General features: G+C 56.3%; 1 protein-coding gene across 4 annotated transcripts in view; it reads right to left on the bottom strand.

The window, feature by feature from the left end:
- CACNA2D2 (calcium voltage-gated channel auxiliary subunit alpha2delta 2) overlaps window positions 1-12,730 on the bottom strand; it is a 140,366-nt gene that overhangs the window by 109,369 nt on the left and 18,267 nt on the right. For all 4 annotated transcript variants that reach the window (XM_086367876.1, XM_086367874.1, XM_086367877.1 and 1 more), the window contains exon 2: window positions 5,163-5,244. In XM_086367876.1, coding sequence (XP_086224002.1) covers window positions 5,163-5,244 — 82 coding nt within the window. The remainder of the gene's footprint in view (window positions 1-5,162; window positions 5,245-12,730) is intronic.

Genomic DNA, 12,730 nt, shown 5'->3' with positions numbered 1-12,730 from the left:
TCCCCCGGATCTGCCTCCATAGATGGAGGCTCCAGTGGCAGCCTCACCATGTCTCAGATGCCCTCCCAGGAGCCCCCAACCCCCCCTCAGCCCCATGCATCCCCGCTGGGTGCCGAGCAAGAGGACCATATGGAGGGAATAATAAGACAATTAACTTTCCATTAAAGAATAATATATGTGGGTTTTTAGAGAGGCAAGCGGCAGCAATCCCTACCCAGCGGCATATTTCACATGCGTGCCCCCCACCATCCCCACCCTTGCGCACCCCACGTCCGGATCATCTGCACCATGAGACGAGAGGGCGCCGCTGGGCCTCAGTGGGAGGTGGCTGGAGCAGGGGTGGGGGGCCGTAAGGGGAGAAGCAACCGCAGAGACCCTGGATGGTGGTTCTGTGGCTTCCTGTAACCTTGGGGAGGGGGTGTCATGGGCCTGGGTGGGGCTCCCTCAGCGCCGCTCTCCTAACCAAGCATGTGACCTGGCACTGCTGTGCATGTCCTGCGTGAGTACGGGTCCACCTGGCCAAGTGAGGTCTGCCTCTTGAGGCCAGCTGAACCACAGTGCTTTGAAGGACTAAGGGGAGGTCTGGGGGTCACAACCACTGATGCTTCCCTTTTCTGGCCCTCCCAGGGCTGCTTCTGTCCTCTGGCACCTTCCTCCACCCCAACTTCCTGCATCCTCGTCTGCTGCGACCCCTCCAGGGTTCTGAGCCCCTCTGGCACTCCTGGACACGGCTGGTCCCACCTGAGGTAGCCAGAGAGGACCTCTTACCCCAAATGGGGCCCAAACACAGCCCTGGCCAGCACCCCCTGAGCCAGCGTGTGAGGGTTCCTGTGTTTCGGGAATTGGTGGTACTGGGTGGGGGTGGGGGTGAGGGTGGAGGAACAAGGAGAAGCTTTGAAGGGCACCTGCAGAGGGCCCTATTCCTGCCTCCCTGAGCCCCTCAGAAAAGGGGTCCTCGGTGTGGCCAGACTTCGGTCCTTGCCTCGAGCCAGCTCCAGATGTGGCACTCTGCAAATATTAATTACACATTCCCAGGGAGCACTGAGCAGACACAGTGCGGGGATGGCCAGGGGCAGACAAGATGGGCTGGGACTACAACGCTGTCACTGGCTCAGAAATCCCATTTCTGGCTACCCGTAGGAGTGAGGACACATGAAGAGTGTTTGTCTGGTCCATCACGACTGTCCAGAGAAGCCCAGCTGTGGGGAAGGGAGCTGGAGACTTGGGTCAGTGATCTCTGAGTCCTGGGGTCTCGCTCTCTGTGGACACAGCTATAGGACAGGGCCCGCACCAGCCTGCACCTCTGCCTCCATACTCCTCACTACCACCCCCACCATCCAGGGCTAGCAAGTCAGGGCTCCAGGGCAGGACTGGGGGGTACAGACAGTCAGCCACACCTTGGTTTCCCTGCAAGTGACTAGCAGCATACAGTTGGGCTAAGGCCGTCATGGGGGCTGAAGCAGAGAGGGGCGTGAGCAGGGCTGAAAGCCATTTCTGCCCTAATGGGACCCGTGTGGGGGTTGACAGGACTGAGAAAGGCTCCCATAGGTCCAGACTTGGCCTATGGTCCCCAGACATGGCAATCCCAGGTCTCTGCTGCCATACCAGCTCCAGCCAGACAGCCTTTCCTCACCCCGACACCCACCCCAGACAGAGCATCTTCTCACTGCCTTCTGCAGAGACCCTCCATGCAGATGTCTTACCCAAGTCAGGAATCCATCCCAGGGTGGGTGCACCCGATGAACCACTGGTTCTTCCCCACGTCTGACTACAGTCTGTCCTGCTTTGCTTTCCCCCCAGAGTTGTTCCCTTTCTACCCTGGACATTCAGGCAGAGGGGGATGGGTCCCTGGCTGTACCCATCAGATTGACCTGGGCTTCAAAATGGGGAGACAGACCATTTCCATGTGGTCCGCTATGCACCCCCAGGCACCTGATGAATTATTCATCCTGATCAGCCTCATTATGAAAATGAGCTCAGAGCCCCAGCATATGTGCTTTCTGCTATCCCTCCCCCCACAGGATGACAATATAGTGCTGATAGGGGAGAGCAGAGAAGGAGCTCAGGAGACTGTACTCAGCCTCTAGAGGCCCTGGAGGGGGCGGACTGCAGTAGTATCCACACTTCCGTGGCCTGTTCACAGAAGGTGTAAGCCAGGGCTGGGAGGTGGGGCTGGGTTTTCCCAGTGGGGCATGGCTCAGGAGCCCCAGGCTACAGTGGGAGCTCCTACAATGCGCTGGCCCTCAGGCTCAGTAAGGTGAAGAAATGGGAGAGGGTCTTTGCAGACACCCACCACATTCCACCAAGCTTTGCCATGGTGTCCAACCTATAAATGGGCCACAGTCTGTACCCAGCCACGCCCTTGTGGGGTTGTTCTTAGGTGAGGAGGAGGAAAGTGCCAAGACAAGGCTCCTAAATGCCACTGTCTGCAGTTTCTAGACACTTGCAGCTGCCAGCTCTGTGGCACCCAGCTCCTGGGGGTGGGGCTGCCTCCAGGACTGGGGCTGGTGGAGAGGGCAGCCAAGTTGGAGAAGAAAGTCAAGGATCACCCCAATGGCAAGGTGTTTGGGGGTGGCTCAGGGAGGCAGGGAGCGGGGTGGCCTCAATGGGGATGGAAGCCATAGGCTTGGCAGAGGTGGCACCAGGGCCCACAGAGCATCATGGCTGGGTCAGGGCTTCAGTGCGAGCATCCTCCTGACCCTCTGAGCCAGGCATGGACCGGGCACATGGGCCCTCTTGTGTCCACTTGAAGGAGAGCCGTGGTGGCTTAGTCAGGGCTGTGGGTGGGTTGTGGGGGTGGTGGTGGGGGGGACTGGTTGGCTCCTCCAGCTTTCATAGGGCTGTCTTTTTCTTCTAGAACTCTTCACCTGCTCCCCTACTGCCCACCTCACAAGAGTGTCCTGTGCCAAGAAGGAGCCCCAGAGCTGTCAGCAGGAAATAAGAGGCTGAGGAAGCAGGTGAGAGAAGACTGGAGCAGGACAGAGAGCCACTGGAGAGCTGGCAGGCGCCGACAGGCAGAGGCTTGCCAGAAGGAGCCTGGAACGCCAGGTCAGCACTTCTCTGCCTGGCCACAGCCTCACCGAGCCTGGCCCAGCTCCCTTCTTTCCTGGCTCACCCTGCCCACCCCAAGAAGGGAGCCCTAGCTAGAGAGGAAGCAGCACCCTGGAACAAGGGTCAGGAGCCTGGCATTTGAGCCCCAATTCTGCCATACCCCACTGCGTGACCCCGAGGAAGGTGGGGGTGGGGGAAGATGTGCTCACTGTTGAGTGTGTGGAATCATTCGACTCCTGGCAGAAAGGAAGGGAACAACACATCCTGGGAATGACAATGATCAGTGAGGAATATTCAAATCTGGTTTCTAGAAAAGGAGCGTATCTGTGTCAGCCTGTCCACTCCCATTCTCACCACCTCATTCCAGCGAGACCTCCCAGCCACAACATGGACCAAGAATGAGGATCAGAGCCGGTCTAGGACCTGCCCAGGAGCAGACAGTGGGTTCACTGAGCAGGACTCCATCTCTGGTCCGCACCATCTAGGAAGCTCAATGGTTCAGATGTCTCCAGCCTGAAACATGTACACTATTTCCCCAACAGCAAACTTTTATGGTCTGAGCTGCCCGTGACTATAAAATAAACAATATCCTTGGCTGAGGATTGAAAGCAAGATTTCTTGGCTGGAAGCGCATGGTTCACTCCTTATGTGGGGTACATCTTATGTTCTGATACGAAGCTTGGGAAGGCACACGACATACATTCCAGGGAACTCTCGTGTCTTCATTAACCTAAACAGCTGCACGTGGCAGTGCCCACTGAGAACCAAGTAAGCGCTGGGTGTTATTCCTGAGCAGAAATTGACTTCTGTTCCGGAACAGCTTTTCCTACCGTGCCTTCTCTGGAAAGCTCTGCCGGCCCCCAAGCATGGCTGAGTCACTGAGAGTTCACAGGAAAAGAGAAGGACAGGGGTTATAGCAATTCCAGCCCAGCCACCAGGGAAGGGGGTGCTCAAGAGAGGCTGGACCACCAGGGCTTGGGGGAAGGACACTTGGCAAGCTCATGGCTTAGGTCTCCAGACTCAGACTCCCCCTCCCAACTACGTTACCACCTAGACAGCCATCCCTGATCAGCCCCATCCTATGCCAGAGGTCCCACATCTGCAGCCGACATCAACACACCCATGTCCACTCCCACTTCCTGGGTACCGGCTACAAGCTGAGCACGGTGCAAGAGACAACACCCCTCAGACGCTCCCTCTGCTAACCTGGGCCTGATCGAGAGGGACACAGGAACACAATGGAGTATCTCATCACTGAGCCCAGGGCCTGGACCCTTGGCTGAATCCCCCAGTGATAATTCCACTTAATCTGCTGTTCCTAAGCCAACCATTGGCAGGAGATACCCATTAATCTCCTGTTCAGTTCTGGTCACACTTCCTGGCCCAGGCAGCCAGCAAAGAACTCCTCAAGTCCAGCACATAGCTGGGAGCCCCACCCCGACCACTTCAAGAGCTCAGGTCTTTGAGACTCTGCATTTCCACATAAAGAGCGATAGCTCTGGAGCCCGTGGCCTGACAGCAACACATTTTGCAGCCTTCTGGGGGTGACGGATGGCCTGCTCTTCACATCACTATTTCAAACATTAACATAATCTCCCAGGATGAATGTGGTTGCTCGCGCCTAATCAATCACCCGCCCACCCCTTGATCCCTCATCTCACCAAGCACGCGCTTGCCACTCACCTCCTGCTGCATGCAGTGCCCTGAGCGGGCAGCACCACTCTCCGGGGCAGTTCGGCCTGGCCACCCCACACGTTGCAAGGACAGTGCCTCTGGCTTCCGTGCACAACTACGTTCCACTGGAGCCGCCAGGGCCTGGACTCCCACCCCATATGCGGCCTCAAACACAGACCTCCTCTCCTGAAAAGCCCGACACCTCCCATCAGAGCTGACCAGGTACCACTGCAACACGGTGACCTGGGGAAGAGCAGATCAAGACCCGAAGGCGTCCATGTTTCTGTTTCCCCACCTGCCCCGAGAGGTCCCACATGTCCCATCACAGCGGGTCCTCAGCTGCGCCACGCCTTCCTCACTCCTTATTTCTGAAGCCCTTCCCCCATTCGCAGCTGGAAGAGGGTCCCTAAAGGGAGAGCCAGTGGCACCGGGCTTACCTCGCGGAGCTGCTGGACGCCCCCAAAGATTCGCATCACACCATCAATCTCCTGCTCCAGGCGCCGGGCCCAGTGCTGCATCCTGTGTGCAGAGAGGAGAGAAGTGTCAGGAGGACCCGCCTGCAGCTCGAGCAGCCCCGCCCCGGCCACCTGGAGGTGACCCACAGCAGCCGCCCCTTCAGAACCCAGTTTTCACTAGAGAAGAAACAGGCTGGGAATGACTCTCTTTCCCTTTGAAGTCTGGACCTGGTGGCCCAGGCTCTCCTCACATACTGTCGGATGGCCAGGGAGGGGAGCAGATTAGAGTTTAAATGCAACTCAGGGAGTCCAGTGGCTCTGAGAAGCCTGCAGCGAGACTATTTTTCACTGTGAAGAGGCAGCCCTTGATGCTGCTGCTCTGAACCTGGGGACTGAGGACACCAGGGAGGAGGGGACGTGGGTGAGCCTGATGTCTGCTGCATCTCAGAGCCTCCTGCCCCCAAGGCTGGGTGGCACTGGGGCAAGGGGAGGGCAGGTGAGCGAGAGTTGCTGCGTAACTTGGGGCAGCTCCCTGCCCCTCGGGGCCTCCTCTAAACAGTGGACGTGGATGACTTCCTTGCCTTTCCAGCAAACTAGTAAACAGAGGTTCATCGCTGGATGCCCCGCATGAACCATCCACCCGCAAGTCCAGTTCAGACCAGCCGGTCCCTTTCTGGGTACCTGGAGAGCCCCACGAGCCCTCCACCTGAGCCGCCAGCCTGAGCAGGTCTCCTTTGCACTGGTGCCACCCGAGGTTGTTTTAATCCACCTGGGTCTCACTGTCTTCCTCCAGGATAATTTGGGGCCACCTTGTAGGGTATGAGAAGCACACAAGAGAACTGGAGAGTCAAGGGTACTGCATGGGAATCTATGAGAGGACAGGATGGACAGGCAGTCACAAGACCCCATGTTCTCAGCCCACACTTATGAACTGGGATGGTAACTGGGGGAAGAGCTGGCCTGGAGGCTAACCTGTAACCCCGCTTCACGCAGTGCCAGATCAGGTGAGCAAAATCACACCAGCCCTGGCCAAGGGCTGCTGGCTGGAAAGACAGTTTTCATATGGTCGAAAGCGTTTTCTGCCGTGATCAAGGTCTCCACCCTAATGTATCTGAAAGGCACCTCAACTTCCTGTCCCCACCAGACACAGAACACGGCCTTTCCAGGGAGGGCTCATAGGAGAATTCTCACAAAGACTGAAATATGCCCATGGGTTAAGCACATCCCAGGAGTGGGGGAAAAGCCAGTCCCCCACCTCTGCAGGGGTACCCCAGGAGCCATGTGATCCAGGAGATTGAGTCTGGCCCCAATCCTGCCCTGGTCCTGTAGCCTCCCCTACCTCTGCCAGTGCTGCTCGGGGCCAGGGCTCTTACAGCTCTCTGGGTCAGAGGAGCTTGACTCTTTACTCCAGCCCCCTGCCCCACATCCCTGTGGCTGGGGGCTGGGCCCTTGCCATTGTGTGTGCCCGGGTCGGTTGGCATGGGAACTCAGATCAGGAGGCGGGCGGATCACTAATTGCAATTTGCCAAGCTGAATGTCAGGACTGTGATGGAAAAAAAAAAAAAAAAATCAACATCAAAAGAAAGAGGTATTAGCTTTAGCTTGTTGCTGGTTTAAGCCACAGCCTGATGCCCACCTCTGCGCCCCACTGCAGGGAAAAAGTGAACACTGAGCGCTGGGGGAGGCCAGGCTGCAGGCCCGGCTACGAAGGGTGATCAGGTCTTAACCACCAGCTGGGGGAGGGCAAAGCGAGCAGAGAATGGACAGCCTGCCTGGCCTCTGGCTCCTGTCCACCAGGCACTGATGGCTTGGCCCTGGCTGAGGATGGACAGTGTGGCAGGTGGCTGTTTTATGCTCCTGAGACAGAGCCTGGGGTGGGGGGCTGGCTAATGTTGAGATGGGCTGCCGCACAGTCCTGTGTCCAGCTAGGCAGGTGGCACATGAATGGCTGAGGTCAAGGAACTGATCTCCAAGGGAACTGTTAGCTCTACCCTGGGCCTGACCCTGACCTCAGCCACTCCCTGGTCTAGGGGACAGAATGCCGATCACCATATTCCTGAGACAGGTACAAGGGCTCCCGTGATGTACAAGGTGTGGGGCCAGCATGTCAATTTTCACAGAGAAGCAAAGCCCCACTTACCATCCCACTTTACAGATGAGTAAACTGAGGCTCAGAGGCTTTAAAAGTGACCCACCCAAGGTCATCCACCCAGGAAGTGGTGAACTTGACCCAGGGGTGTGCTGGAGTTAGCAACAGCCGATAGTATGCAACTCCTCCCAACTCTGCATTCAGCGTCCTCACCTTGGGAGCTTGAAATCGTCGTAGTGGAAATTCTCATAGCCCAGAAATCTGCAAATGCTGCCAATCTCAGTTTTTTTTCCCCCAGAGAGTGAACTGTCAACATTTACCAACACAGCACTGATATGACCCCAGGCTGTTGACTCTTTTCTAGTGTATCTATAGGTCTTTGGTGCTAGAATTTCACAGGTAAGTAAAGAAAAATTAGTTGAAAGAGCAGACATGGATGCCGAGTTTTTATTTTGCTCAGACAACACATTGCTATTGTTACCATTATTATAATCACCATCATTTCATCAAAAAAGGCTACTGCAACACAAAAAAAATGTTTAAAGAACTAAATCTCAGAATAAAGTCCAATTCTTCCCAAGACACATCCATATCCACATCCACTCTCCCTCTCCCCCCCCGCCACACACACGTCTTCCCACCCTCCACCACCCCCCACCCCCAGCTGAGCAGCTCTAGACCCTGCTAGGGGCCCACAGGGACGGGCCTACCCACACCACATCAGAACACGCACACCCTCCTGGGGTCTAGGGCTGGCTCTAGCCCTTGGTTTGGCACAGTGGGTCTGCTGGGTAGACCCCAGCTGCACTGCCCATCATCACGATACCATGGAAATCAAGATATTCTGATTTGTTACCTAAACCAAACCCAACTAGGAAGGCAACACATGTCCAAGAGTTTAAAAGAAAGTGACAGATCATTGATTTCATCATCACAGAGATGTGATTTGGGGGCTCCAGGGTTTGGCTGGTGCCCCAGTGCTGGCTCCAAGGGTAACAAATGGGACCAAGGAGGCCAGGAGTCAACCATGTACCTGCAGTGTTCCTGCCCAGAGGCCAGAGAAATCACCCTGGCCAGCCCAGTCACACTCCAGCAGAAGGGCATGGGGACTTTGGAAGGATGGGGGAGACATTAGGACCCACGGCTCCACTGGGTCAAAGGCAAACTGACCAAATCCTGCCTGGGGTCCCAACAATCTGGACCCAAGTGCCCGGATATGCCACCGCCTCCCGGGCCAGACAGTGTGGCCCATGGGTCACCCTCCCAACATGACAGATCCACCTGCTGGCTCCCCATATCCCTGTGATTTTCCATGCTCTTCACTGAGATGACACTGCTCATTGCCAAGTGTCTCCAAGTGCCAAATTAGCACAACAGTGAGGAGAGAGAGCATCTGGGAGGAGGCACGTGCAGCCAGGGACTGCAGCCGGCAGGATGCCTGGGGTGGGTACGAGAGGCTGGGGACAGCCTCACACCACTGTGTCCCCCGATGTGCCCGAACCTAGTGGGGTAGAGGCACTGAGCCCCCATTTCACAAACAAGAAAACTGAGGCCGCTGGCAAGGAGCTATCTTCTACAGAGAGAAGCCAGGCCCACCCGTCCTCCTGGGTCCATCAGCTCTATGACCCCACCTGCCCAAGGACGGTGTAGCCTCTGGGAGGCCTCAGGGAGAGGCTACCTCTGCAAGCTGTCTGTGTGAATGTGGAAAGTTCTTGCCCCTCGGAACCTCAGCTTTCTGGTCTGTAAACAGGGACAGTAATGATTAGCTGAATAACTTTCAGGGCCAAATCCACAGGGCAACTTTGATGAGCAGTATTATTATTTGGCAGTCCCCTGGGGGCTAGAAGCTTATCAAATTCAGACTCCCTCTCCCCCACCCAGTGTTTAGGAAATCTTCCCTGCTTGCCTGCTTGTGGGGAAGGGGCATGGAGGTAGGGTGCTAGAAATACGGTTTCCCTAATAGCTCCTGCAATCCCCTGCTCCCCAGACTAAGAGAGGCAGGGAGCAGGCACAGGGCCAAGATGTGTGTGTCCGAGGGCTAGCGGGCTGAGGGCAAGCCCAGCAGGAAGAAGACAACATTAGGTGCTGTGGTGCTCTCTGGGTCTCAGTCTCCAAGGCATGTTTCAGAACCAAGAGGAGTATGTGAGGCAAGAGGAGGTGTCATCATCAAGCAGGGGAGCAAAATCATCCATGTGTGGGGTGAGGAACGGAAGCTGAGGGCCCCTTTAGCAGACAGAACCATTGAGACCCCAGCTAGAAGGCTGGGGAGGCCCAGGTCAAACTACAGAGCACCTGGGGTGAGGGCGTATAGCCCTGAGGCTGGCTGCACAGGCTTGTCCAGAGGGAGAAGAGGGAGGGGAGTGGAGGGGAGGGGTGGGGGCGGGAGGGGAGGGACGGGAGGAGGAAGAGGGGAAGGAGTGAAGAGGGAAGAGGGGAAGAGCCTGCGTGCAGATGCAGCAGCACAGTTTAAACTGTTGCCAGTTGTTAATTTTATACGTGAAGTTGTTGATCAGAATGTGATTTAATTGTACAGTATAATCCAGGCTTTTGGAATAAATTATGCAGAAAACTCATCTATAATTAAACAAATCAAAAAACCAGAGACAGGTGACACTGCAGGTTCACCCTCAGAGGGCACTGCTAGGTGTGGGCGGCTGGACCCTGCAGAGGGACTAGAGGGAAGGGGGAGGGCTCTGTTCAAGAGCAGACAGGGGAAGGCCTGGGAGAGGCTAAGGCCCACCAGGGCTGAGGGTTTCCGGGCCCCCAACTACCTCTGCAGGCCTTTTCACCACTCCCAAGGAGGCATTTTTTGCCACCAAAGTCCTGCTACAGACTGCCTCCACCAGGCAGGCTGCCTGGATAAACCCCATCCACCGGGGGCCTAAGAGCAGTCTACAGCCTTCCCTGCTCAGCTCAAGCAGGGCAGTCATCGTGGAGCAGGAGATGCTGAGGGTAGAAGAACAGGTGAGGCTGGAGGAGTGGAGGGCAGGGCTGGGCTCGGGCAGTGAGGAGTGTGGGGGAGGCCACTTGCTGTCGAGGGTACGTGAACCAAATTTGGCCGTGGTGGGGGCCAACAGGTCTCCTGCTTCTCTCGTGACAGACTGGCCAATTATTCTCTTAGTTCTGGGGGAGGCGATGATTTAAATTAAAGTGCTATTTAATTATTCTATTTCAGCTGGCCTGCCACCTCCCACCTTGGTGCCTTCGCAGTGTTCTGAAGGGGAAAGAAAACGTAGGGCAGGAGCTGGGTGGTGGTCTGGGAGAGACAGAGGGAGAGATGGGAGGGATAGAGACATGAAAAGAGCCCAGGAGACCTGGTCCAGAGGGCCTGGGTATCATGTTTACCCTGTCGCAGGGGAAGATGACTTGTAAGGAGGCAAGGAGGCCATTCCCCATTCCAGCCACGAAAGGCCACCCCGAGCTCAGAGAGCAGTAGTGGCCCCTGCTGAAAGAGGGCTTGGGATGTGGCCAGCCCCTCCGCTAGGCCACAGCCCTGCTGCCAACAGCAGGAAGCTCCAGACTGCACCCCAGACTGTGGCACCTCCAGAGCCACTTCCCCCAAGGAGTCCTCCCTGACCACTAAGTGGATATCCCTCTCTACCTAGACTGAGTGCCCAGATTCAGCCCTGGCTCTTCCATGACCTTGGACCAGATGTGCCCTCTTAGGCCTCAGTTTTCCCATCTGGAAAATGGAGATAAAGCTCACCACTTGTCCACCTCCCAGGACCCAAAACAAGCAGGAGGGGACTGGTGCCCCACGGAAGGGATGCTAACCATGATGACTGCCCCAACACACATGTGCACAGACTCATCTGGGCAGCAGGGCTGTCCTCTCCTCAGTCCAGTCCCCCTCCTCAGACCCGCTCTCATAAAGTGTGGGATGGCTGTGTCTCCTCCTTGGACTGGGCTTCTGGGTGGGCCACAGCCCCCTCCTGCACTACCTAAGAGACCTCGCCTGACCCAGGGGAGACTCCCAGGAAAAGGCAGGGCCTCTACGATCAGAGCGTCCTTGCTGCTTATCCGCTCAGGAGAGAAGACTCTTGGGCCTCAACATCTTTTGGGGCTCAAAGCCCAGAGTAGGGCCCCTGATCTTGATTGGATCACAGCCTCCGAAAAACAAAGAGCAAGTGTAGCCAAGGTCATTCACTCTCAAGAGGCCAAGTGGTCAAATCACTCCAAGCCATTGAGGCCAGAGTGCTTGGAGGTGTGTAGACCAGTCAGCGCCGGCCTGGCACTGCACCAACCATGGTGGGGTGGGGCTGCACTGGAGCCTGGGGAGATGGAAGCATGCCGGTTCAGCCAAGTCACATGGAATAACGCTCCCTGGTTAGCCATCCACCTCTTTACAAGCAGGTAAGCTGAGATGCAGACTCAAAGGGACAGGCTCATCTTCAACAGATTTGATTCAGCTTAAAGGACTCCTAAGAAAAAAACCCCTGGAGGCTCAGATAGTAAAGCGTCTGCCTATAATGCAGAAGACCCAGGTTCAATCCCTGGGTCGGGAAGATCCCCTAGAGAAGGAAATGGCAACCCACTCCAGTACTCTTGCCTGGAAAATCCCATGGACAGAGAAGCGTGGTGGGCTACAGTCTATGGGGTCGCAAAGAGTTGGACATGACTGAGCGACTTCACTTTAAGGGACTCCTAAGTGTGAGTAACATGGGGCCCCAGGAGCACTGTCTCCACCCCCACCTATCCATCCCATGCACAGAGAGGAAGGCAGCCCACTTATCGCAAGGGATCGTCAGAGATTCCCTGGTGCCGGGGAGGGGCTGGTGCTGCTGAAGCTCAAATTAGTCCAAATCCATCGGTCTCGACTATGTGTGTCTTGGGACCCTGCCCAAATACTGCTCCTTAATGAGGTTATTAATTACGGGCTGTCCCTTCCCTTTCTTCATCGGGGAGAAAGCCTTACTTCCAGTCGGCTCTTGGCTGGGAGGCTGCAAGCCTGTGCCTCCCCACTTAGACTACCGGTGAACAGTCGTTCACTTTAATTAGGGCGTCAGGTCCAGCCCAGTATTTACTCCTAATAGCCTGATGGGGGGAGGGGAGAAGGCCTGGAAGCAGGGAGCCGCAATCACCCAGGGCTGGCAGAGCCGGGCAGTCCACTTGGCTCAGAGAGGGATGGACAGTGTTCCAGGCTCACACAGTAGGAGGCCACAGCATTCTGCCTCACTCCCCGCCATCAGGGCCGGACTGAGGACCCACAGGGGCTCCTGCAGCCAGGGAGGACCTCGAGGAGTGGGACAAGCCAGCAACAGACAGGCTGAGAAGGAGGTTTCCCAGGGGAGATTAGGAAGCCAGCATGGAAGGCCCACCTGAGCCTGACTTGTCTCTCTCTGATGTGGTTAGTTGTGTGACCTTGGCGACATCCTTTCCCTCGTCTGGGCCTCAGTTAACTCATCTAGAAAGTGAACTGGAGCAACACAGTATTATGTCAATACTGTCACACCCAGAACCA

Source organism: Bos grunniens, chromosome 22 (genome assembly GCF_055505025.1).
Source record: "Bos grunniens cultivar Pamir isolate PY7600 chromosome 22, Bosgru_T2T1.0, whole genome shotgun sequence".
In the NCBI taxonomy this organism is placed as follows: Eukaryota; Metazoa; Chordata; class Mammalia; order Artiodactyla; family Bovidae; genus Bos; species Bos grunniens.
The sequence above is the reverse complement of the archived record's forward strand: the minus strand, read 5'-3'. Positions and strand labels throughout refer to the sequence as shown.